At 36.3% G+C, this 26,996-nt stretch overlaps 1 protein-coding gene and 1 non-coding gene across 2 annotated transcripts in view; both read right to left on the bottom strand.

The window, feature by feature from the left end:
• Positions 1-26,996, bottom strand: part of Kdm5b (lysine demethylase 5B) — a 75,689-nt gene that overhangs the window by 14,384 nt on the left and 34,309 nt on the right. The window contains exons 5-20 of the mRNA XM_027945575.3: positions 23,178-23,312; positions 21,607-21,703; positions 21,198-21,307; positions 19,799-19,957; positions 18,051-18,170; positions 15,897-16,055; positions 14,527-14,708; positions 13,176-13,338; positions 10,007-10,126; positions 8,743-8,937; positions 5,327-5,508; positions 5,044-5,168; positions 3,643-3,793; positions 3,383-3,497; positions 2,322-2,677; positions 1,168-1,306 (exon numbers count right to left, since the gene is read on the bottom strand). Of these exons, the coding sequence (XP_027801376.1) occupies positions 1,168-1,306; positions 2,322-2,677; positions 3,383-3,497; positions 3,643-3,793; positions 5,044-5,168; positions 5,327-5,508; positions 8,743-8,937; positions 10,007-10,126; positions 13,176-13,338; positions 14,527-14,708; positions 15,897-16,055; positions 18,051-18,170; positions 19,799-19,957; positions 21,198-21,307; positions 21,607-21,703; positions 23,178-23,312 (2,508 nt within the window). The remainder of the gene's footprint in view (positions 1-1,167; positions 1,307-2,321; positions 2,678-3,382; positions 3,498-3,642; positions 3,794-5,043; positions 5,169-5,326; positions 5,509-8,742; positions 8,938-10,006; positions 10,127-13,175; positions 13,339-14,526; positions 14,709-15,896; positions 16,056-18,050; positions 18,171-19,798; positions 19,958-21,197; positions 21,308-21,606; positions 21,704-23,177; positions 23,313-26,996) is intronic.
• LOC114100876 (small nucleolar RNA U13) lies at positions 24,343-24,443 on the bottom strand. The gene has a single exon (XR_003584161.2). It is a non-coding gene; the product is annotated as a small nucleolar RNA U13 (small nucleolar RNA).

Here is a 26,996-nt window from a genome sequence, read left to right as displayed (position 1 = left end):
AGAGTGTTTTATTACTAAAATCTGAAAAGAAACTTGAGGCTCTTTTTCCTCCCTCAAAAGGTCCATCAAACCTACAATAATTACAAAGACAAAAGAAGACACCCATTTCCCCCACCAACTGCTTTTCAAATTGTTATCCAGCTAAAAATTGGGTAAATCATAGAAGGCATTTTTTCTGAACCTTACTAATGTTTCAAGTGAACTGGAGTTGGGGGTGGAAGGAAACACAGCAGACAGTACTGAGGACTGAACACAAGATCTCATGTATTTTAGGCAAGGTCTCTATCACTTAGCTACATTCCTAGCCCAAATATAACTCTCTTTTTAAAACATTATATCCAACAAACATCTAGCAAAGGGCCACATAATTACTTAATTGGTGATAATTACTTTGGATATAACTTTGAAACCCATTTTCTTTCTTTCTTTTTTTTTGGGGGGGGAGAGGGTGGTGAGAGGGTAAAGGCAACCATACCTTTTTCTCTCAACAACTTTTTCTTTTCTTTTTTTTCCCTTGATCTGCAACCAAGTACTCAAGAAAGACTCCAAAAAGTGGGTTGAATTGTCTATGCTTTAAATATTTGATCCAATGGGTCAGGATAATAACAGGTAAGTATATCCCAAAAGGCTGAAAAGAATCAGTATTTGGGTCTCAACTCTTTAAAAAAAAAAAAAAAAAAAAAAACACTCAATCTGTGCAGTGAAATAAGATTCCACACACCATCCTTAATAACATGTCAATTATTAGCTGGGAGCCATGGCACACACCTGTAATCTCAGTGACTCAGGAGGCTGATGTGGGAGGATCCCAAGTTCAAAGCCAGCCTCAGCAACTTAGCAAGGGCCTAAACAAGTGAGCAAAACCCTGTCTCAAAATAAAAAGGGCTGGGGAATGTGGCTCAGTGATTAAGACCCTTGGGTTCAATCCCTGGTACCAAAAAAATATATATCCTAATGTAATTTTATTACTCCAAAACAGGACTGCCTACCACTAACTGAAGATTCTATTCCATTTATTTCTAGTACCAAAAACAAAATCCAAAAACCAACACACACACACACACACACACACATACCCTTCTCCCCCCAAAAAACCTGCTTGTCAATTATTGCTCTTCATAGATGCACTTACAAATCTGGGACATTTTCTTTTGTTTTTAAACCAACCTGCAGAGCCTCGACATCCTGAAGCCAGTCTCTGGCTTTTTGCACTGAATCTTTCAGGGCTGCACCATTGGGCAGATATGCGGGGATCTCCTCGATCTCCTTTACAGCTGTAGCAAGGCTGTTCAACGAATGCCGTGGTCTACATAAATTAAACAAAAAGGCTTCTCAGCATTTTCTATGAAGGTTCATTTTTCTTATGGTTACTAAAAAAGCTAAAAAAGACCCCTCATTTTAAAAAATAAGAAATTAAGTATGGCAAATAAATCTGCAAATGGCACTGGTTATTAGATATAAAATTAAATTTTAATTGCTGTATAATCACAAATAGGATTAAAAAGCAAATGACTCAATAAAGCATTTAAGCTCTACTTGGACCTGATCTTATGATGGTATAAACTCAAATTTTCATCTGCACAAGGTAAACAACTTACTGACAGACATCTCTTCTACGTTAAACTAGATAAACTGTCAAAATTCAGAGTTTCACTAAGGACAAAGTGAAATTCTACAAGATATTAACACATTCAAAGCAGAGTACCAAAACCATCTAGGTCTATAACCTAGATAATTTCAATGCTTTATGTTGTCAAGAGGACCAACAAAAATCGATCAGAAAAAGCAAGAGTAGGAAAGAAGCTTCATTCTCTCTTCTCCCTCCCTGTGTACAATCTAAATCTAAACCTCAAAAACAGATAAAGTATCCTGAATTACTAAATCAATAGCACAAAATGTACAGTCCTGTTTCTATAGAAAAGCTGCATTATCTACATGTTATCTCTCAGCTACTTCTCTTAAGACTTCCTGACACCCCACTTATTGGTTTAAACATTTCCACCTATTTGTAAACGTGTTCTTCTCTTGAAGACAGTCTCATTGGGATCCAGAAAAATTTCATTAAATCTTATCCCTAGAGGAGGTAGTTCATTTAAATCATTCATTTCATCATGAGTAAAATAAAAATTAATAATAATAATAATATTCTTCACCCAAGTTGCAAAGTAGGCCAAAATATCTAAGCTATTTCCACATGTATTCTATATGCATTTTAGCAACTGAACACTTGCAAAATGCCAACAACTATGCTCTCTATGCTTTAAAATGTAACTATCATTCAACCTTCCCCAAGATAGGGATATGGGTTTACTTTTTTTTACCTGGCCTTGAGAAGACTCTTGGCTTTGTCATCCCAGTGCTCTGACACTGTAAGCAGTTCTTGCAGCCGGGCCATAGCTTTCTCCACTGCCGAATATGGGGCCAGCCCCACTCCCAGGTCTATGAGACGTCTCATATCATCTAAAGTAAGGGAGCTGGGATCTAGATAAGCTTGCTGCACTTCTTCTAGCCAACGGGCCTGCTCCAGGCGTATCCGCATCTCAGCAAGCTGTGGAAGTTCAACGTCAAATTCAAAGCTAACATCTAGCAAGTCCTGTAGCTCAGCAGCACTAGGCATTTCCTCAGAGAGTAGTTTCTGGCTGTGTTGTTGGAAGTCTTCTACACGGTTCAAGAGATCCTAAAAGGAAAAAAGCAAACAAAAACAAATTGCATTTGGTGCAAATGCAACAAATTATAAGCTGTCCCACCAAAGTAGTAATTTCAAAGCCAGACATGGTGGTGTACACCTGTAACCCAGCAAATTGGGAGGCTGAGGCAGGAGGATCCCAAGTTCAAGGCCAGCTTGAGCAACTCAGCAAGGTCCTAAACAACTAAACAAGAACCTATCTGGAAAAAAAAAAAATAAGGGCTTGGGATATGACTCAGTGGTTAAACACCCTTGAGTTTAATTGCTAATAAATAAACAAGTAATTTCAGGAATTGGCTTCTTTCAGACTTAGAATCTTTAATTCACATTCAATGTGATCCTCTGCCATCATCCCTCCTTGATTTTACTAATAATATAAGTAAATGAGGCGACTAACATAAGCCAACTGTAGCAAGTTTCTTGCTAAAACAAGAGACTATGTTTTTTAAAACAAAAAACAAAAAAACCTTACACCAACTGTAAGAACTAGCTGGTGGTCACTTTCAAAATAAAAATTTTGAATTTTATCTCTCTTCTACAGACATTATAATTTTTTTATGCACACACAATTTTAATGTATATTAAAATTTATTTGAAATACATGAACAAAGTAATTAGGAAAGAGAATTTAATGATTTAAGTTTATTTACAGAACACAGAATTAATAATGTACTCCCACACATCCTCTATAATTACCTTTAGCAGTGGTGTTTGACTGAGGACACATGGAAGAGCATACAACTGTGTCACAAATTGTCGGAGTTCATTCACTGTCAACTGATTTTGGGATTTTCCTCCACCAGATCGATATCTGCAAAAGAAAAACCCAAGGAAGCTGTATGAGAACCTTATTCATCATTCACAGGTTCCAATGTCAAAGAAATCTGGGACAGAAGGAAAAATCAGTTAAAACAGGTTTCCAAGTTTAGGTGACAAAAATGATCAGAAGTACATACCTAGTTTGCCTTTTGCCATTAAGCAACTGCTGGGCAACAGAGGCACACTTTTCTGCATCTTGTGTGACTAAGCGAAGGTGACGCAAAAGATCATTATCTGGGAATTTCTTCATTTCCGATTCTTCAATTAAAGACTTAAAGCTGACAAGACCTAGGAATAAAGAAAAAAGTCACCTTTTTTATGATCATTATATTTATTAGTACTGTCATAGAACTGAAGGAGAGATTGCTTGAGAGATTGCTTTTATCTACTCTTATCTATAAATATAACTTGAACACTATTGCAATGGTCATTAATAAATTTGTTCATCTGAAGTGGGCATAGTGGCATAAGCCTGCAATCCCAGCAACTTGAGAAAAGCTGAGGCAGGAGGGCTGCAAGTTCAAGACCAGCCTCAGCAATTTAGTGAGGCCCTAAGCAACTTAGTGAGACTATCTGAAAATAAAACATAAAAAAGGGGGTTGAAGATGTGGGTCAGTATTTTGATGCCATTGGTATCAATCCCCAATACCAAAACATAAAAAGAAATCAATTGATTACTTAAATAAACTTATTCATTTGAGTGGCGGGGGGGGGGGGGGGGTGGCAGCTGGGCAAGAAACTGACTGGCAGGGGTGCAGTGCAGGAGGTACTGGGGATTGAACCCAGTGCCTCACACATGTGAGACAAGGGCTCTACCAATAAGTTACAATCCCAGCCCTCTAGCCTTTTTGATTTTGAGACACAGTCTCACTTAGGCTGGCCTCAAACTTGTGATACTCCTATCTCAGACTCCCGAGTCACTGAAATTACAGGCATGCACCACCACGCCTGGCTGGAGAAAAAGATTTTAAACAACTGTTTAGAAGTGGTCTTCAATATGAAAATATTAAGATCTACTCAAGGTGGTGCACACCTGTAATCCCAGCAACTTAGGAGGCGGAGGCAGGAGGACTCTAAGTTCAAGACCAATGTGGACTACTTAGCAAGACCCTATCTCAAAGGAAGAAAATAAAAAGATAGGGATATAGCTCAGTGTGCTAAAGTGCCTCTAGCTTCAATACAACAAAATAATAAATAAATAAAAGCTTTCCCGAGATTCTGTGTGAAATGTAAAATGCTTTCATCTCTGAAACAAAGAGGTATAAAAGGTTATTGTGTTTCCTAACAATATTGTTAAATAAACTATCAAGCACAATTCATATATTAAGTTATCACTTTTGATGTAAGGGCATCTGCTTTATTCACTCTTTGGTTTTAAATGCGTTGCCAATGTTCTAGAAACCTGGCTGCACAGAGGTGGTAACCAAGGATGACTTCAGCTCTTTCTAATAATCTGTTTTGTTGATAACTTTAAGTTGCCTGCATCACAATCAGCCCCAATTTGGTATTCAGCAAGCCCCACTTTCTGTGCCACATACTTTTCTTCTTATTGATTTTTGCCTCCAAAGCTTCGTTCACATTCAAGGCCCATTCATTATAAGATTCTGCTCGAAGCTTCAATGCATTCATCATAGGGTAGAGATCATCCAGAGTGTATCGATAACTGGAAAAAGAATACCAAACAGCTTTGAGACACATGGCTCTGGAGAAAACTTAATATTTTATACTTACCATTTTAGCCCGAAAACAAGGAGATCACTGAGCTTTTAGTAAAGATTCCATGCATTTCATAAAGGGGGGAAAATCATTCCTCTTACTTACCGCAGTTTATATTTATAAGGAGGACAGGAACACAATTCCTTTACATGATGCAAGCAAACAAGCAGGCCAGGTTTACAAGAGCAGGAGATGGCAGACATGAAGCATGTTGTTTTGCATTTTATACACTGTCGCTCATCATCTGGCAACAACTCAAAATCCATTCTCTCCGAATCAATTACTCCCTAAAATGAAGTAGACTTTAGAGACTTTTAAAGGACAATAATCTCCTTGCCCCCAAGACTAAACGGAAAAAAAAAAAAAAGTCTTACCAAAATACAGAAGCAGGGCAAAAATGTGTGGAATACAAAGTAACAAGGACCTCCACCTTTTTTAATAAGGTAAGGTCTTATGTTTGGCTTTTCTGATCTAAGTATAAAAACAGAATGACTAACAATGAGTAGCTGCTTATCACTCCAAAATGGCCTTGTCCATGTCTTCAGCAAAGATGGGGATTAAAAGAAATAGATAAGCTTTCTATTTATGAGAAAATGCTACATAGAGCTTCATAGTGATATTCCTAGATAATCTATAAAAATAAAAATAAAAGAGCAAGTGGGAAAGATACCCAAGCAGTAACTGTTTACTAAGTGGTCTCTTAATTTTTTACAGAAAAAGTTATATGCAGTGATATCATTATCTCATGAGGTTATAAAATGTGTGTAATAGAAGAGACTGTAACTTCAAAGTAAGACTCTCAAGGGAAAATAGTCTTAAGCAGTGAATTTCACCTATATTCTACGTCATCCAATTTTTAGAGGGCCCTTGTGGGATGTATCTTTTGCCACTCAAAGCCTAAACTCTACCACCTATTCTAATTATCTGCTTCTAGATCCAAATCCAACATGAAAATGCCAGTCCTGGTTATGACAATTTATGAGCCTTCTGTTTTATTTTAACCTTTTGGCTATTTCACTTCTAACAAATATATTGACCAACAAAAACAAGGAGAGTAAGGAAAATGCTAATTAATGTTTTTTTAAAATATGTAATTCTTTTGTCTTACATCTATAATTGAGAATGTCATGAATGGAGACAGTTGAAATTTTTTGTTTAAAATGAGATTAGCTACAATTACTAATGTATGAGCTTAGTAGGTCACTTAAATCCTCTGGGCATAGTTTTCCCCAACTATAAAGTATCAGGGGAAGGTAGATATCCTGCAACTAATTCATTATGGACGTCAGAGAGTCAACATTTCAACATACACCCAAAAAAGGCACATTTTTAAAAAATTAACTAAATTCTACTTGAAGACTTGTCCCCAAATATATCCATTAAAAATCTACTAGAGGGACTGGGGATGTGGCTCAAGCGGTAGCACGCTTGCCTGGCATGTGTGCGGCCCGGGTTCGATCCTCAACACCACATACAAACAAAGATGTTGTGTCCGCAGAAAACTAAAAATTAAATATTAAAATTCTCTCTCTCTTAAAAAAAAAAATATATAAAGGATCTTTGACAGCCTATATTTGTACAGTTTTTTTTTTTTTTTTTTTTTTAAATCTACTAGAGAGCTGGGGTTGTGGCTCAGTGGTAGAATGCTTGCTTCGCACGTGTGAGGCACTGAGCTCGATCCTCAGCACCACATAAAAAGATAAACAAAAAAGGTACTAAAAAAAATCTACTAGAAATTGCCAGGCGCAGTGGTGCATGCCTGTAATCCTAGTGGCTTGGAAGGCTGACAGAGGAGAATCATGAGTTCAAAGCCAGCCTAGGCAACACAATGCGCTAAGCAACTCAGTTGAGACCCTGTCTCTAATATAAAATAGGGCTGGGCTCAGTGGCTGAGTGGCTCAGTGGCTGAGTGTCCCTGAGTTCAATCCTGATACCCCACCCCACCCTAAAAAAAATCTACTAGAAATTAAAAGTGAGTTTAATGAGGTTGCAGAATACATCAGTTGTATTTTTACATGTTAGCAATTAGAAAATAAAAAAATTTTAACGTGCCACTTATAATAATGCCAAAAAAGAGAAAAACATAACTATACCATGTTCATGAACTAAAAGACTCAGTATTGTTAAAAGTATCAATTATCCCCAAACTATTTATAGGTTTAATAAAGTCCCAAACAAAATCCTAATGAGTCATTCTGGTAGAAATCAATCAGCTAATTCAAAGAAAATAAAAGAGACAAAACTATTTTTAAAATAAAGAACAAAGTTGTAAACCAGGCAAAGTGGTGCACACCTGTAATCCCAGAAACTTGGGAGGATGAATAAAGGGGACTGCAAGTGAGATCTTGGCTCAGAATTCAAAATACATAGGGGCTGGTGATGTGGCTCAGTGTTAAAATGTTTCCCGAGCATTCACCCTGGGTTGAACCCCCAGCCCCCAGTAGGGGAGGCAGGGGTGGTTTTTGAAAGATACAAGATTTTAAAACTTCTTAATAATGAGAAGCATATGGCATTAGCAATAGGACAGATGTACATATGTATGAAGTGATTTTCAACCAATATGCCAAGGTAACAATGAACAGATACTTTTTTTAAAATATGATGCTGGAACAATTAGACATCCGCATGAAAAAAAAAATTAACTTTGACCAATACCTTATCACACAACAAAAATTACTTGAAATGGATCAAAGGCCTAAATATAGTCTTCAAACTATAAGATTCTAGCCAGGAGTGGTGGCACACGTTTATAATCCAGCCACTCAGGAGACTGACAGGAGAATCTAAAGTTCAAGACCAGTCCCAGCAACTCAACAAAAAACCCTGTCTTGCGGGGGGCGGGGGGGGGGGGGGGGGGGGTAGTGCTGGGGATGCAGCAAAGTTTTTTGTTTCGTTTTTTTTTTTTAAAGTAGGACCCATACCCCCAACCACAACATGATCTACAAAAGGAAGAAATCTGGCTGGGGATATAGCTCAGTTGGTTGAGTGCACAAAACCCTGGATTCAATTCCTAGCACAACAACAAAGGAAGAAATAAAATGGACTTCATCAAAATGAATACCTTCTATTCTATGAAAGACAGTGCTAGGAGAACCAAAGATAAACCAGACTGGGAGAAAATATTAGCAGAACACTTATCTGATAAAGGACTGGTATACAGAATATATAATGCACTCTTAGAACAATCTAATTTAATAAATAAAAAGGGCCTAATATGGGCTGGGGTTGTGGCTCACTGTGAGGCACTGGGTTTTATCCTCAGCACCACTTAAAAACAATGTCCATCTACAATTAAAAATATTTTAAAGGAGGGGTACAAACATTTGAACATAAAGATAAATAGGTAGCAAATAAGTCCACAATAAGATAGGCAATAAATAAAAACAAAAATGATATATTACTATACATCTACTAGAATGGCTTTCAAGGAAATTAAATACACTAAAAAAAGACTTCTTAAAGTGTGTAACTTATTAAAGTTATACCCGGATGACATGCAATTAGGTGAGGAGAAACCTTACCAATTTACGAACAGTCTCCCTTAAGGCTTTCTCATCTTCAATCATAATGGCCATGTCTTTCTGAACAGTTGAAGCCACTACAACATCTAGTACATCAGCCTTAGACGCCATCTTACATATCATCTCATCATGGGAAAACACACAGTAACGGTGAAGCAGGCGGTAATGCTCCACACACTGTCTGCCCAATGGCAGCTGAAAGAAAGGAGGAGACGGGGTAAAAATGAGAGTTCATAACCCACTTGAATCAAAGTGTGAAATATGATATATCAAGAACTATGTAATGTTTTGAACAACCAACAATAAAAATTAAAAAAGAAAGAAAGGAGGAGATACATTCATCTTCTATTTCCCAAAACTTCTAACTTGTACTATCAATTAATCAAATGTCGCCTTCTGGGTTAAAACATTTATCAACTCTAAAACCAGACTAAGATACCAAGACTAGACCCAGACCTTATATATCTTTGCATCTCAAAGATCTGGCATATTGGGTACCTTAGTTGAAAAGTGGTATTAAAAATGGGAGTTCATAACCCACTTGAATCAAAGTGTGAAATATGATATATCAAGAACTATGTAATGTTTTGAACAACCAACAATAAAAAATTTAAAAAAAAATATATCACCAAATATCACACTATAAAATATCACACTAGCATGTATGAATGAAGGCAATGGAATCTCAGCGCCACATATTAAAAAAAAAAAAAAGTCCATCAACAACTAAAATATACTTTTTAAAAATATTCAACTTTATAACTAAAGGAAACCAAATGTGTCAGTAAATTGCAATACTGTGGATAATTTAAACCAGTATGGACAAAGTTCCAGACTAGAGTTGCAGAATATTAATCAATACCTCCTCTTTCTTCATTAAGTCAGGATACTGAAGAGGCTAAAGAAGGTCACTTGAGCCCTGGAACTTGGGGTGAGCCTGGGCAACATAGCTAAACCCCATCTCAAAAGAACAATAATCAAAAACAAAAAACAAACAAACAAAAAAAGTTACAACAACAACAAAAAATAAAGTCTTGCTACAAAAGAAAGAAAAAGTTAGTGGAATTAAATAATGTGATTATATTACATATGCTTGATTTACAATGTGGTACTAAGAGCCTTATCTCTTTATGGACTGGAAAACAATTTGCAGACTGTCCAGCTGAACATCAACGGGTTATAGTAACAATACACAGGGCAGATTTGAAAGCATTATATTCCATTTCCACAGTTAGAAAAAGCTCACTAATTTGTAATTACATACCCAGTCAACAGTGCAGAAGTTAACAGCCTCAGCAAAATTAAACCCTTGGTTAAAACCACTGTGGTAAGCTCTTGGAAATGTAATCACAAACTCCCCAGCACACTGATTCGTTCGATAAACCTAAAAAGACAGATAATTAGAGATTTTTGAGGTTCTCAATTACAGTCTCACCAAAGATAATTTGGACATAAACTATTAGGTGATTCTCCAAAACATGAAGCTTTCTGCCAGTTAAAACTGAGGAAAAAAAGAAAAGAAAAATTATAGATAGAATGTCACCTAATTTCTGCCACAAGATGGAGCAGTACCCCAGGCTACCATAGTTAGTTACTCTGAACAAAAAATATGGCTTCCAATACAAAACTTTGACCACATACAGGATCAAGACACATTTTTCTAAATACAGCTACCATAAAGAATGTCCTACTGAGGATGATGGCTTATACCAGTAATCCCATTATCTCAGAAGGTTGAGGCAGGATGATCACAAATTCAAGGGCAGACTCTGGAAGGCAAGCAAATTGGCAAGACCCTGTCTCAAAATTTAAAAAAAAATTAAAAAATTTAAAAATAAAAGGGTTGGGGATGTGGCTCAGTGGTTAAGCATCCCTGATATCATTTAAAAAAAATAAATCCTAACGTAATTTCATTACCCCCAAACAGGATAACCTACCACCAGCTGAAGATTCTATTTCAAGAATATCATAATAGGGCTGGGGTTGTGGCTCCGTGGTAGAGCGCTCGCCTAGCTCGTGGGAGGCCCTGGGCTTGATCCCAGCACCACATAAAAACAAATAAAGACACTGTGTCCAACTACAATTAAAAAATAAATATTTTTTTTTTTTTTAAAAAAGGAATCTCATACAGAGCTCTTCCTGATTTGGATCTCAAATTTACTTCCTATCATTCCACTCTTTGGATTAACCAAACACCAAAAGCACCTGTATTATTCAAGGCACACACCTTTTACACTGAACTTACATAAGAGCACACAGCTTTTTAAGCCTCTATATCTCGAATTTATGGTTGTTCCAACTGTGGTCAAGACCCAAAAAAAGACCCCCAAAAATCAGAAATTCTAGTGATGGGGCCCAGACATATGCATGGTAATGACTCTATTAGGGTTCTCATAAAGACTGTCTGTATCACATGAGCAAAATCCTTTCTATCTGAACTACTTTCTTCCTCTCCTACTCTTTGCCAAACACTTATAAGCAGAAGTTCCAACTCCTACTTCAGATGGCATCTAATTTATAAGCCCTTTCTGAATCTCAATAGTCTACTTGACACTAACAAACCACACCACTCTTTCCATTTTCTACATAAACTTTGCCCCTTTTTTCCCCTTAAATTGTGAATCCCTATTGCACAAGGAGTTCATTCATCTATTTTTTGTTTGGGGTACGGGGCATTAAACTCAGGGGTGCAAATTGGCAAGACCCTTTTATTTTTGAGACAGGGTGTCTCACTAAGCTGCTTGGGACCTCACTAAATTGCTGAGGCTGGCTTTGAACTTGTGATCCTCCAGCCTTAGCCTCCTGGATCACTGGGATTATAGGTGTGAGTCACTGCACCCAGCTTATTCATCTACTTCTGTAGGTCCAGAATGTAGTCTTGCATGATTGGCTCAAATACTAAAGAACTAGAGCCAAGTCTTGCATTGAGCAAGCTACTTTTGACAAATGGGGCAAGACCAATCCACATGGTGGGGGGTGGGGGAGGGGGGAGGGATCAATGAGCAAAGTACTAACAATGAAAGTATGGAAGAATTTTGGTACTTATTGGTCATTATTTTATCAGTTATAGCCCATGCATAACTTATGATACCTCAATGAAATGTCTTTTCAGTCTATTCCCATTGACTAACTAACCTGTGAAGCCAAAACACATAAAATTTAGGTCACAGCAAGATCAAGAATTCACTTTAGGGCTGGGGTTGTAGCTAAGTCACAGAGCATTTGCCTAGCACATGTAAGGTATTGAATTCAATCCTCAGCACCACATATAAATAAATAAGTAAAACAAAGGTATTGTGTTCATCTACAACTAAAAAAAATAAAAATAATTCATTTTAACACTATTAGTCTATCATTTACATTTTATTTAGCTAATTAGGATAGACTCTTCAATTCCATACATCTCAATATAGACTCCCAGGCTGGGGATATGGCTCAGTTGGTAGAGTGCTTGCCTTGCATACACAAGTGCACAAGGCCCTGGGTTCAATCCCAAGCACCAAAAAAAAAAAAAAAAAAAAAATCAATATAGACTCCCAAAATATCTTCAGAGTATTCTCCAAAAGAAAGTAAGCATATGAATGTTACTTTATGTAACAGCAATCTCAGAGAAAATATCCCCAGCACCTTCCAAGTCAAGACTGGGAGCCCTGAACAAGCTCAAGACCTAGAAGTAAATTTTCACTTAAAATAAAACTTGGGGGTAGGGGTACAATATAAATAATTTCTATCAAGAATGACACTTTGGTTCACCATTCAAAATGAAGATCATATAGATTCAATATAATTATTTTTTCAAATAGGGACAGAATATAAAGAATTCTAACACCTCTCTATTTATAACAAAATTTAGCCATTTTCATAGTAAACTATGTATACTAACAGATCATTTAAGTTTTTGTTTTAGGGCTGGGGTTGTGGCTCAGCGGTAGAGTGTGCAAGGCCTTGGGTTTGATCCTCAGCACCACATAAAAATAAATAAATAAAATAAAGGTATTGTGTCCAACTACAACTAAAAAATATTTTTAAAAAAGTTTTTGTTTTATTGACTGTAAGACTGAAGTCATAAACAAAAATTCAGTCTAGAATATATTAGTGGTGAGAGTTGCACAACCTATGAATATACTAAAGCCACTGAATGAACAATGAAAAAGAAAAATATCACACACTTTTTTTTTTTTTGCAAAGCAAGGCCATTCAGTTATCCAGGTATTAGCTGCAACAAATCAGTTTTCTGTGGTATTTGAGTGACTACCCCCACTGGGTTAATGCTATATATACAGTACCAACTTGCATCAAGCACCTGTTTCTGCTATGAAGTATCCTATGGAAAACAGGTAACCAAATCAACTTCATTAAAAAGTAAATAATAGAGAATAAGAAAAGTGGTGAATTAGTAAGTCTGAGTGATAGGAGGATTAACCAGAACATACAGGCACTTCATGAGTCATCAGGGTATTGGGGTTCATGATGGTCACAAGCTGATGGAGGAGATCTGGTTGGGACACAAAGAGCTCTGGAGCTAGTTTCTTCATTACATTTTCTAGCTGCTCAGCAGCATACCCTGGGACTCCATACCAGGTTTTTGGCTCACCCCTGGAAAGAGATTATAAAAATAAATCAATCTGCAATACCAACACAAAACAAAATGTTAATCAGTTCATATTTTTCAGACCTTGCTGTGTAAGACTTAGTTACAAAGGAATGTTCAAACTGAGGAAGTATCATTATAAATGTAATCTGAACATATGTAATGCATTTTCTACCTTCAAGTGTTAAGCATGAGACTTTCTAGCTGAGGTCCATTCCTCTCCCAGCTCCCACTTTTAACTAACCCTTTAAAAAATGCAGATATCTAGAATTTTTAATAATATAAGGGATCTACAGGATATGAAGTTCCACAGTTTCCTACTGCAACTGACAAGAGATGGCAACTCTCCATCTTCCTCTTCCCTTGCCCATTCTGACAGATGAGGTTAAATCAAAAATGATAAGGCAATCAGCACTTCTAAAGAGCTCTTATTCTTCAAAACATTTTAAATTGTCAACCAATTAATCTGTAACATCCCTGTGAGGTATGATAAATATCATCTTCACTTTACAGCTGGGAGTAATTGCCCAGGGAAGAAGAACTGATGCTATACATATATATGCCATCTCTTCTTTCTTGTGGTACATTCTTGAATTCCTTATATAAGGATTTAAGTGAATTATGAATCTTCAAATATTTTTATATTTAGAAGCAAGATGAATAAAGGGGGAAAAACAGATGTGAAGAAATGGCTTTGAGAGTAGAGGTAAAGAAGTCCAAGTATCTGCATCCACAAAATTCAGACACAAGGATGAGGTTCCCTCAAAGTGTTGTGGTGACAGAATTCCACCCAACAAAAAGGAAGCTGGCATCCCAAGGACCTGGAAGATACTATGTACCTATAGCCTGCCTCTATTCCCAAATTGCCACTGAATGCAATTTTCTATAGGAAAGTATAGTCCAAAGCTTTTTTAACCATTCTATGAGTAAAAACTTACTCACTTCAAAGAATAACTATCCTGTCCCCAGAAACAGGCTACACTTCTCAGGCTACAGTGTACAATTTAGAGGATCCATGTACTTTCTAGGAAGCTTTACAAACTAGTACTGCCTTAATAGGATGCCTATTATAATAGCGGTGAAAAAAACTAGCTCGTCAGTCTTCAAACATAGCTGAGACATATTTGAGAGGAACAGAAAGTTCTTCTACCCGGTTTACATACTGCTTATACTTTCTATGTGGGATTTCTCACCAGTGCAGGTAGTTGATGGAATAGCTCCAATGGTCTTCAATATGCCAACAGAATGAAGAAAAGCACATTCCCACATACAACCAAGGGAGTTTCATGCCACATATATCAGCAGTAATGTGGGCAAGGACAGACTGCTCCATCACTGGCATATTGTTCAAATTCCAGCCACTATCAAGATATTCCTAAAAATAAGAAAAATGAGGGTAAAGTTTTAGCTGTACCATGCTAATACTTTAGAATTCTGTTTCCAAAGGCTGTCTGGAAAATAATTTCCTTCAAAATAAAAGGGAGTGGGAAGTAGAGGGGTCAACATGCTCAATTTTAGGATGCCTGTAGATTAGTTCTGCCTCGTTTAAAGCTTTATATAAATGGACTTGTTCCAGGATTGGTGGAAAAGGCTGTAATCCCAGTGACTCAAGAGGCTGCTGCAGGAAGATTGCAATTTCAAAGCCAGTCTGGACAACTTAACAAGACCCTGGATACAGAGATACTAAAGTTCAAAAGTAGGCAAAGTAATCTACGGTATCGGAAGTCAGAATAGTGGTTATCCTGAAAGAGGTAAAGTAATGAAGGAGAGAGGGCAAAGGGGGAGTTTGGGGGGGGGGGGGTATCTTAATTCTTATTTGACTGCTGGTTACATGGGTGTGCTTAGTTTGTGAAAATTCATTAAGCTATAGATATAGGATTACCCATTTCCTGTGTGTGTTAGAATATATTTATATATTTATTTATTCTTTTTTTTGTTACTTCCTAACAGGATAGAAATAAAATTTTTTTTTTTTTAGAAACCTGATGGTGTAGAAAACAATAGACTCATAGACATAAATAAATAAACAAAACTCTTAGATTTTCTTCAGAAGGAGAAATTAAATTGTACAATCTGAAGGCAAAGTTATTTTCCCTTATCACCATGATATAAAATGTAGTGGTACAGTTAGGACTAGAATTGTTCTATTGTCTTCCAACTTTTCTTGAAATCACTAAAAATCTGATAATTAAGGATCTGCTGAAAGTAATCATAAATTACTTCAGGAACCAAACAGAATTTCAATAAGTACTTAAACTTTCAAGCCACATACATGGACTTTCATTTTTTATAATAAGGATGCTGGAGTTGGGGGGTGCTGGCTGGGATTGTGGCTCAGCAGTAGAGCCCTCGCCTCGCATGTGCAAGACCCTGGGTTCGATCCTCAGCACCACATAAAAATAAGTGAAATAAAGGTTTAAAAAAAATGATCTCCATTAAAAAGTAATAATAATAAGGATGCTATTAATCCAGTAGCAGGCTCTTTAGATCAAGGATATGCTGAATCATAGCTTTAAATGCACAAGTCTCCCTCAAACTAAAAGTTCCTTCTACATGGGCCTACCTCTTCCTCAGGTGAAAGTTTGATTTTTCCATCTCGAACAGGAAAACCACTTCCAAATTCCTTTGAAGCAATATCAGCTCCATATTCCACTGTGACATCCTCTTCGATAGTGCTTACCAATCGCCAGAATTCTTTCTCAACCAGTTCTGTGGGAACCATCTAAAAATATAATAAGAGGAAAAGGTGAGTTTTCTAACTCATTTACAAACTGCCTATCACTGATGTAACTAGGTAAATTAATGACAGGAATCATGGACCAGACTTCTAAGGGAAGATTCTCTCCATATCATTCCATAATTGATCCCAGGCAATTCAGGAAACATCTTTCTTTTCTAAAAGGAATTTTATAATTAAGGAGCATTAAGAGTTGGGTACAATTGTGCAATGCTTATAATCCCAGAGACTCAGAGTCTAAAGCAAAGATTGTAAGTTCCAGGCCAACCTGAGCACCTTTGTGAGATCCTGTCGTAAAATATAAAATACAAAGGGGCCAAGGATGAAGCTCAGTGGTAAGACACGCTGTGTTCCATCCTGGGTACCAAAAAAAAGAAAGAAAAGAAACAGCAACATAAAAATTAAGAATTCAGGGGCTGGGGATGTGGCTCAAGCGGTAGCGTGCTCGCCTGGCATGCGTGTGGCCCGGGTTCAATCCTCAGCACCATATACAAAGAAAGATGTTGTGTCCGCCGAAAACTAAAATATATATATATATATATTTTTTTTTAATTCTAAAAAAAAAAATTAAGAATTCATGTTCCTCTATCATGAACCTGGCTATGATTATAAAAAGTAGCTAAAGAATGTAAAATGCTGATATTCAAAAATTGGGAATGTTTGTCTTTTCAGAAATGTAGTACACAACTTGGTTGAAGACAGTATAAAAAGAATGGTCATCTGTGTTTAGAATGATGCTTTATACTTCAAGAGGCTTTTGAACACATTGTCTTGAGTCCATCATTTTTTCTTTTCACTAGATATGACAGAAAGAGTAAAGTAGGCAATGATGATTAAAAAAGAGACAAGGGTGCAGACTATGAACAAAAAGAACAATTAATTTGGGCAGAATGCCCTATAAAAAGGCACCAGATTGTCAAGGATCTGTTGATATCTGATTTCAGTACACAGGCAAGTAAGTAACTTAAACATCTTTCAAAATCTTCGTCTTTTAATTAAAATAAAAAGCCAACCATAGATAGGTTGCAAGTCACTAGAACTGGCTGAGCAAAAACTGGCAAATACTATAATATACAAGGAATCAAAAGACCTAAAAATTCAAATGGAGAATAAACATAAGCCAATTAAATAAACAAACATTTTAGCTAATGTTGGTGATAATAAATAAAAGCAGGCTCATTAATATACTGCTGGATGGTGGGACTGGGAATATAGCTCAGTTGGTAGAGTGCTTGCCTTGCATGCACAAGGCTCTGGGTTCAAATTCCAGCACCACACACACACACACACACACACACACAAATCCCAGCACCACACACACACACACACACACACGTAAAGCTGGAGTGCCATAAATTGATGGACCTGTGGAGGACGGGTAGGGAATAAATATTCTAATTTATGAGAACATTAGATCTCAGCAATCATTCAAAGAACATAATTCAATTACAGAGATCAACATGGATGAAGTGTTTGCTATAGCATTTATTTAGAACTGAGGAAGACCCTAGCTTTAAATACCCAGAATTACTAAAGGAAACCATTTAGTTTTGTCATATTCATTTGATAGACTACTAAATGCTGAATGAAGCATGCTTATAGTGCTAAGTGAACCAGGGAGAATTAAAACCAGAATCCTATGAAGTTTATAATACTAACTTACATGCAACTAGCTAATATACAACAAATGCATTCCCAAGGCAAAGCACACAGCTTGGCACATAGTAAGCTGTCAATAAATTTTTGCTGTATTCTTTAAATTACATGCATTGTGCTAAAGGGACTGTAGGTGATTTTCTTTATTGCTATTTTTACTACTGCTACTGTATAATCTCTGCGAAAAAGGTATCTCTAGTGAAATTCTTAGATGAATCAGAATGCATTTTATTGTGGAATTTTAATATCATTAAAAATTAAAACTGTCATTCTGTCTCCAAAAGTTATTAAAATTCTCTATCAAAGCAGTTAATATGTACATACATGGACTGGCATGTTGAAGTAATCAGATTTGAATGCATCTGCCATTTCCCCAAAAGTACGAAGCGTGTAGTCCCTGGCTGCTTGTTCAAAGCCAAATGCTTCTTGTGGTTTACTACATTCCTGCAAATAAAAAAGAAAGTTTGTGTTCTAGGTGGCACCTGAAAATGTCAAGTCTACAAGTCTATCTGGTCAATCATCAAAAGGACAGATTTTCTTTAAAAAAAAAAGTTTTATTTTTTTTTTACTTCTATGCAATGTCTCCGTTTAAAAAGAAAAAAATCAATCTGCCTGAAATTTGAAGGGTGTTCTAGCAAGCAAATAAAATATTTACTTAAATAATCACAACTTTGAATAATTTAAATCTCTATAAAGAAGCATCCTAGGCTGGGCATGGGGAAGCTGAAACAGAAGGATAACAAGTACCAGGCCAGCCTGGGCAAATAAGTGAGATCCTATCTCAAAATAATAAATTTAAATGGGGGGATATAAAGCAGTAACTAGGAATATAGCTCAGTGGTACAGTTACCTGAGTGCAATCACCAATTATTAACTCTTTGTCCCCAAACCCACATACACACACAAAAAGAGGCAGCCTAAAACCTTGTTTCTTTCAGAACCAAAAAATGTTTTCAATAAAGAGAGGAATAATGTCCTTCAGAGAGTTAAAACTAAGAAAAAAATCAACACATAATATATCATCAAAATAGAGATAAAACACTTGATGGAAGTAGAATGGCTCTCTGAACAGCATTAGTTAATTATATCCTAATTATGCCATCAAAAACAAACACTGAGCCAGGCACAGTGGTGCATGCCTATAACCCCAGCAACTTGGGTGACTGAGGTAGGAGAATCCCAAGTTCAAGGGCAGCCTCACCAACTTAGCAAGGCCCTAAGCATCTTAGTAAAATCCCATCTCAAAATAAAAAATAGAAAGGATCAGCAATGTAGTTAATTGGTAAAGCACCCCTAGGTTCAATCCCCAGTACTAAAAAAATAAAACTAAACATTGAGAAGTTAGCAGGCAGTTACAGGCGGCCCTAGACTATAGCAAATTAATGAATTTGAATATTCCAGACCATCTTACAAGTTCATCCCTATTTTTAAAAAATATTTTTTAGTTGTTGATGGACCTTTATTTTATTTATTTGTATGTAGTGCTGAGAATCAAACCCAGTGCTACCACTGAGCCACAACCCCAGCCAAGTTCATCCCTATTATCCACCTTATTATATAATCTAATCCTAATGCAAACACAGTATTCAAGTGACTGCTTCATTATAAATCGTATAAAATAATCCTCATAAAAAGTGATGGCAAGTATCAGTAACTACACAAAAATACTTTAAAAGTAGATCACTAAAATTGCTTATGTAATGTAATTTCGTTTGTTTAAAAATAGAAGAGAGTCTGGATGAATATACACTGATATGATGGTTATCTATGCACTGTGAACTATCTCTATTTTCAGTTGTTCAGTGTTTCAAGAATTTTTGCTAAGAATATACAGTGCTTTTTACAATGAGATTTTTTTTAAAAGCAATGTAATTATATCTTACATTTTTTTACTTTTTTCCACCCCCCTCTCAGCCACACTGTGGAATTTACTAAGACTTCTATCCTATTCAGGGTCAATCCAATTTTCTTCCTGGACTTCACTATTATCCATTGCCAAATCTAAACCCCCAGGCAAAGAAAAAGTACGCCAGAAGAAATTTTCTAATGCTACCACTGTCTTTAATTTTTACCTGAGCCAAACACTTAGGACACCTCCAGTCTCCCTTGGGAACATCATGGAGTGGTGGAATCAAGCAAAAGGTATGGTAACTGTCATCACAGCCATCACATAAGAGAAGCCGGTCCTCATCATTGCCACTGCCACACAAGAGGCAGACATACAGGTCCACCTGCATCAATGAAAAAGAGGGTAGAACAAAGCAGAATGAGCTATTACTTGATTTAGTGAAATTGTAAGAATGAAATGGATCTAAGACATGTATGTAGTCTTTCCAGCCTGCTTCCAGTTGTACAACTTCTATAAGAGATATTTAAAATTAAAAAAAATCCTTCATTTTCTATAAAAGGTATTTCATAATACTTCATGCAACCTCAGTTCCAAAATGTGATCTCCCAAGTTTCTGAATATTTTTTCTCAATTGTCCTATATTTACATTGCTACCTTTTGGTAGTTTAAAAATAATTCTTTCAGGGGTAGGGTTGTGGCTTGGTGGTAGAGTGCTTGCCTAGCCCCTGTGCGGCACTGGGTTCTATCCTCAGCACCACATAAAAAATAAATAAATAAAGGCACTGTGTTTATACACAATTAAAACAAGTATTTTTTAAAAAGCTTATGACCCAACCTTAAAAGAAAAAGGAGTCTTCTAGAAGAATAAGGTGCTAGGTAATAATTACCAGCTAACCAAAAGTAGAATTTATGAAGGAAAAATTCAATTTTGCCATATTTAAAAGGAGAGAAGTTTTAAAGTTAATTAACTACATTAAACTATCACTTCAAATTCTAATTAAGTAAGGGTCAGTGTTTAAAAGTTCCCCCAAAATACCCAGTGGTGAGGTATATTTACTGGTTTGGGAGCAGGAAAGAGGGCAACCAGAGCCTAACACTCTAGTTTCACTTTAAACAAAAGTGTCTAACAGAGTAAACAGCTCCCCATCTCTGCCATGTCCTTACCCACTAATCCCTAGGCTCCTTTCTTCTTCTTTCCTTCCTTTCTCTGTTTTATATTTCATTTCTTTTTTCTGTTCCTTTCCCTTGCTAGATGGAAAGTTGGAAAACACCAAACTGATTTTTGACATAGCCTTCAGCTCATTTGAAGGTGGGTTCGTGATTCAATATATGATACAGCTCGTTTACTATTCAGTGCTAAACAGAATGTACTCTAGAAAAACAGCTGCCCCTACCACCTCCCCATATTACTACACTGTCTTTATAAGGTTCTCATGTATTTCTGCATTTATAAACTGATAGTATAAACTGACTCAAAAAGATCTTTTCATTGTCAGGCAGTAAGTTAACCTAACCTAAGTACAGCACAAAAGTATAAGCTTCAGGGTAAAGAGACTCAAAAGGAAGAAATGAAAGGAGAAAAGAAGAAATGGGGGAAAAGAGAAAGGAAGAAATCAACTCACAGCATTGGTAGATTTTTTAGATCGACTCTTGGGCTTTTCCTTCTCACTTTCTACAATAAAATCTTTCTTCTCAGTGAGTTCTTGCTTGATGTTACTTTTCATTTCTTTGTCTGTGGGAGGCAATCCAAAGTTAGATCTTTCTGTATTATGCCGTTCTCTGCTTCCTTGTTCACCCCATCACCTCCTTCTTCCTTCTTTTTTTATATTGGGGATTGAACCCAGAGCTTCCAAATCTAGGTTAAGCACTGAGCTACATCCCAGGCAATTTTTTTTTATTTTGAGACAGGTCTCACTATGTTGCACAGGCTGGTCTCAAACTTGTAATCCTCCTGCCTCAACATCCTAAGTAGCTGGGAATACACCATACCCAGCTATGTTTTCTTTCTTATTCATGAATAAACTTTCTTACCATTTTCACATTTTAGAGTTGGACAACCCATTCGACGTCTCAGATTATGAGTTCTGGCTTCTGTTATCTCTTCTGGTTCTACTTTAATATTCATGGCCTAAAAGAAATTATCATATACATGAATACTTTCTTTAAAAAGAAAGAAATCTTTAAAGAATATAAACTGTACAGGTTTATATAATCTTACAAACTATATCTGTTAATCAGGAATTCAAAACACACTTCTCTCTTCCCTTAGAGACCACCTCATCTTTAAAACAACTCTTTTTTTTAATGTTTTTTAGTTGTAGATGGACACAATACTTTTATTTATCTTTATGTGGTGCTGAGGATTGAACCCAGTGCCTCACTCATGCTAGGTGAGTGCTCTACCACTAAGCCACAGTCCCAGCCCTGAAACAACTCTTACTTAAGGTATGAATGAGAAACTTAGAAGTTAGCAGAGTATTCTCCACTATTTTATGTTTAAAAAAAAAAAAAAAAACAGGCCCTTTCTCCACCAAAAATAACAACGAAAAATCAGGAACAAATTATGGGAAATATTACGACTCAAATTGGAAACAACTCTTATTTTCCTCCTGGAAGCTTATTTATTTTTGTTGACTTCTTTCCAAGGGCTACCAGTATTCACAGAAAATTCAGCTTCTAAAATTTTCTTCAATTCTTTTTACAAACCATCATTATAAACTATACTTTTAACATCAATAAACTATTAAGGACTTCCTTCTCATTGAGGGTATATAAGCCAGTCTTGGTTTCTATTGTTTCTCAAAGTACTAATATTTATTGGGTTTTGTTGTTGTTGTTGTTTGTTTCTTTTTGTGGTGCTGGGGATTAGAACTGAGGGCCTTGTGCATGCAAAGCAAGCACTCTTACCAACTGAACTATATCCCCAGCCCAGTACTGATTTTTTTTTTTTTTAAAGAGAGAGTGAGAGAGAGAGAGAATTTTAATATTTTTTAGTATTCGGCGGACACAACATCTTTGTTTGTATGTGGTGCTGAGGATCGAACCTGGGCCGCACGCATGCCAGGCGAGCGCACTACCGCTTGAGCCACATCCCCAGCCCCAGTACTGATATTTTTGAGGGAAAAAAAAAAACAAAATTATTTTTGTGATCTGTTAACCAAGTAGTGTTTCTGAAACTATATCACTTTGCCCTTGTTCATTCAGGTATATTAAGGATGTCCATAAGTAAGAGATTTTCTTCCACAGGTGATATCATTACCATTAGGTGTCACTGAGGTAAGATGTAGGCATCCATATCCTAGGACATGTGTCTCAGTTATTTTATTATTTCTTTTATCAGTTTTATTTTATTATTTCTTTTTAGTTACAACTCAGCAGCTATCCAGGCAACATAAGCCCAGAAAAAGCTCTTCAATTTCTTATCCCTTTGCTGGCACAGTTCCCACCACCCCCACCCCACAAGTGTAAATGCTGGAAAACACAAAGCCTCCTTGTGTGAGACGAAAAAGGTTCAAAACTATAAAAAGCATAGGTACAGTTGTTGGACAGCCGTAGCACCACACCTCCACAATGCCTGCTAATGGACCTGGTGAAGCTCTCACCTCAGCTCTCATGCGTTTTGCTCTTCGGGCTGGGGGACAGGTTTCTGAGGGCTGCACAGACTGCCTCTGGGGAATATCATGGGGTTTGTACTCCTTGTCCTTTGTGTCTGTGGTCAGGTTGGGCTTCTGTAGACACTAAACATAAAATAAATTGCATTAATGAATCTCCCTTCTTCGTTTTAATCTTGTTTTGATGTATTTTTACATGGTACAATTATTTATGTGGATAACATACAGGTCTATTTTTTAAAATCTAAATACAAAGACAAGTCTATATGTTTTAAAAAACTAACAACTAATAATATACACACATGAAATAAGTACAACAGCTTAAACTTTTTTAAACAACTGAATTTGGTTTCTTCAATTTATTTCATTGATCTCATTAAGTCACAGGAAATCACAGCAGGTTCCAGACACTCCCAAAGAGCCATTTGCAATTTCCCTTGCTGGCAACTGTCAATTAATTGAAGACAAGTTGTTAAAAAGACCCCTAATATGTTCCAAAAATAATTTCCTACATTAAGACTATCTTATTTTTCAAAAAGTGTTTGGAGTAATAAAAAGGGGAATCCAATAGGTTTTTTTACAATTTTACCATCTTGTAGTTTTAGAAATAACTAAGCAATGCTGTCACCAAAATATACCACCTGAATTGAGAAAACAGGACATGTGACAAGCATTCCAAGGTTTGCATATCTCCAACAAAGTCTAACTCACAAAGCAAAGATTAATCAGTAGCTCAAAGCAATAACTGGCTCATCATACAAGTCTCTACTTATTCACTTTCTCCTTTAGTTTAATTCTAAGCTGGCTAAAAGATGGTATTTAATGCCAATACAGCATAACACAACAAAGTATCACCACTGAAGCTAATATGAATTTTAAGTTAGCACTTCCATTCCACAGAGAATCCACAAACATCTTAAGCTTTCGGGAGGTGGAGATAGAGGAGATTAAACCCAGGATACTTTATCATTAAGCTACATCCACAGTCCTTTTATTTTATTTTGAGACAGGGTCTCACTAGGTTGCTTAGGGCCTTACTGTTTTAAGTTGCTGAGGGTAGCCTGCAACTTTAGATCCTCCTGCCAGAGGCCCAGAGTTGCTGGGATTATAGGTGTGCACCATCCTACCTTGCATGCAAAGCATTTTTTTTTTTTCACGCCAGACAGGTAATATGCCGTGTCGTAACAAGGTTTAGAGGGAGGCACATCTCACACAGGAGCATGAACACCCAATCGTGACGCTTATGAACCGAAGGATCATGCCAAGCATTTTTTTAAAGTGAGTTCCAGCTAGGCACAGAATGCACATTTATAATCCCAGCAACTCAGAAGGATCAAAAATTTCAGGACAGCCTCAGTACCTTAGTGAGACCCATCTCAAAATAGAAAATAAAAAGGGCCGAGATTGTAGCTCAGTGGTAAAGTTCCCCTGCTTTCAATACCCTATACCAGCTGTGCAACACCCCCTGCAAAATGTTCAAAAATGTAACCATCTAGATGTTTTATATCATTTGTATTTGGTATGATAGGTACCAAAATAACAAAATTCCAGAATTATTGGCATTATGGGCACCACTACTACCATATAGTCTTATTTATAAGTTTAGCTCCTTTTCCTTTACATTTGCAGAGAAAATAGAGACGTTGTGGGGAGAAGAAACAAAAGAAACCATAGAGAAACAAATTATCAGTCTATTTTCTAATGTTTAAGAAATATAACATATAAAACAGAACATCAAGTGATTACTTAATATCAAGTAAGGAACATACCAAAGGCACAACAACATATCAATACTAAATATTTTGTTCTTTCTAAGTGATTTTATTTGGAAAAGTCAATTATTATATCATTAATATTATAATTAGTCTGAAAAACTTATGAATAAAATACCAGTAATAAGTGAGAGAACCTGAGTTTTTAAAAAAAATTGTTATGAAATAATATCTACCATTCTATAACAAGTCTTCTATTGAGCATCTGGAGCACATTTAAAGAAAGCAAAGAGAGAAGAATAAACTTGCCCATCACATAAATTAACCCATTTATGTGTTCTATGAACTCTCTACTTGAGACACCAAAGTTGGGAAATACTAATTACTGTAAGGATGGTCAGAAATTCAGATACTAAATATTCAGACCATATTTATTTCAATGATTTCTATTATCTATGATCAGTTCAGTTCTATAGGGACTCTATATATTCAAGCTTAGCAGCTTTTTAGAATATACATGAAGAGCTTCATTATTTTGTTCCGAACCATAATTTAAACACACCTGAAACCTTGGTTTTATATCTAATGCTATCACAAACACTAATTTTAACCTTTACTTGAGAAACAGAAATTTACAGATGATTAATAGCATCACACCATAAGCACATCATCCCAGAGTGATCCCTTAGGACATTTAAAAAACATGATGATGCAAGATGGAGACCTGTGTTCTATAATGCCCATATATCACTGATCAACTTTACTCAAGTTTCTCCAAATTTAGGCAATAAATTTGCAATAAATCCTTCATTATGTGCACTTCTTTTTAAAAACTCTTTATTTTCTAATTCTCCTTTACCATAAAAACAAATTTTGACAATGAGAAATGAGTATAGGGGCTAGAGGTGTAGCTCAGTGGTATGGCTCCTGTTCATCATGTGTGAGACCCTAGGTTCAATCCCAGAATCCCCATTCCCTGTCCACGCCCCCCCCCAAAAAAGGGGGACCAATATAAACTTTCAATAGTAGGAGAAATTAAATCAAGACCTGGATATAAAATGGAAAGCCACGATCATTCAAAACTGTGTTTTTAAAAACATTCAATGACATAGCAGATGCTCATGATACGTTAAGTCGGAAAGACAGGATAACAATATTGTATAGGAAGAACCCATTGCCAATTTGTATATACATGCATAAAAACAGCCAAGAGAAATAACAAGGATTAGGGGCAATTTATTTTCATGATACTTCCCTGTGTTTTTAAATGTTTTTTAAACAACAAAACTCCACTGCCTAAGTATACAGATGACATATTTCTAAAATGTTGGAACTTTAAAGCAGGAACTTTCTCTCCCCTGATTCACTGTAACCTCCACACTTCAGATTCAAAAAGAGAAAATCTATATGGACAACTCTATCTAGGTCAACAGAACCATAAAAGTTCCAAATTCAATAATTGTTTTTAATTTTATCCATGGACTCACTAACCACTCATGTAATATACATTAAAACAGCTGGGCATGGTGGCACATGCCTGTAATTCCAGCTACACAGAAGGCTGAGGCAGGAGGATCAAGTTTGAAGTCAGCCTCAGCAACTTAACAAAAAGACCCTGCCTCAAAATTGAAAAAAAAAGAAAAGAAAAAAAGGTGGGGGCGGGTGGTAGGGTAGGTATGTAGCTTAGTGATAAAAGCACCCTTGGGTTCAGATCCCAGTAACAAAAATAGACACATAGCTTTCTGAATATCAGATTGGTCACTTTCTTCTAGGCTAAAAAGAAAATTTACTTGAAATCAAGAAAGAAGAAAGGGAAGAAAATCTATAGGATTTAAGCATTACAAATGGTACTAGATTATAATATTAGAACAGGGTTTTGATTACTGGTTTGCCCTCAGAAACCATGTTATTATCTACCTTTCTATAACATAGAAACAACTTTTAAAATTATAGGGCTCACTGCTCTAGTCTTAGAATAACTCAAAGGATGTAAATGAATTATGACACACTTTTTGCCAGAACCTTGAAATAGGTGGGAAGTTTCTACAATATTGTTTTACCTTAATTAATGAGAACAAGAGTAAATTCACAAATACCA

This window comes from Marmota flaviventris, chromosome 12 (assembly GCF_047511675.1).
Source record: "Marmota flaviventris isolate mMarFla1 chromosome 12, mMarFla1.hap1, whole genome shotgun sequence".
Taxonomy (NCBI): Eukaryota; Metazoa; Chordata; class Mammalia; order Rodentia; family Sciuridae; genus Marmota; species Marmota flaviventris.
Note: the sequence above shows the minus strand (reverse complement) of the source record. Positions and strands in the feature narration are given on the sequence as shown.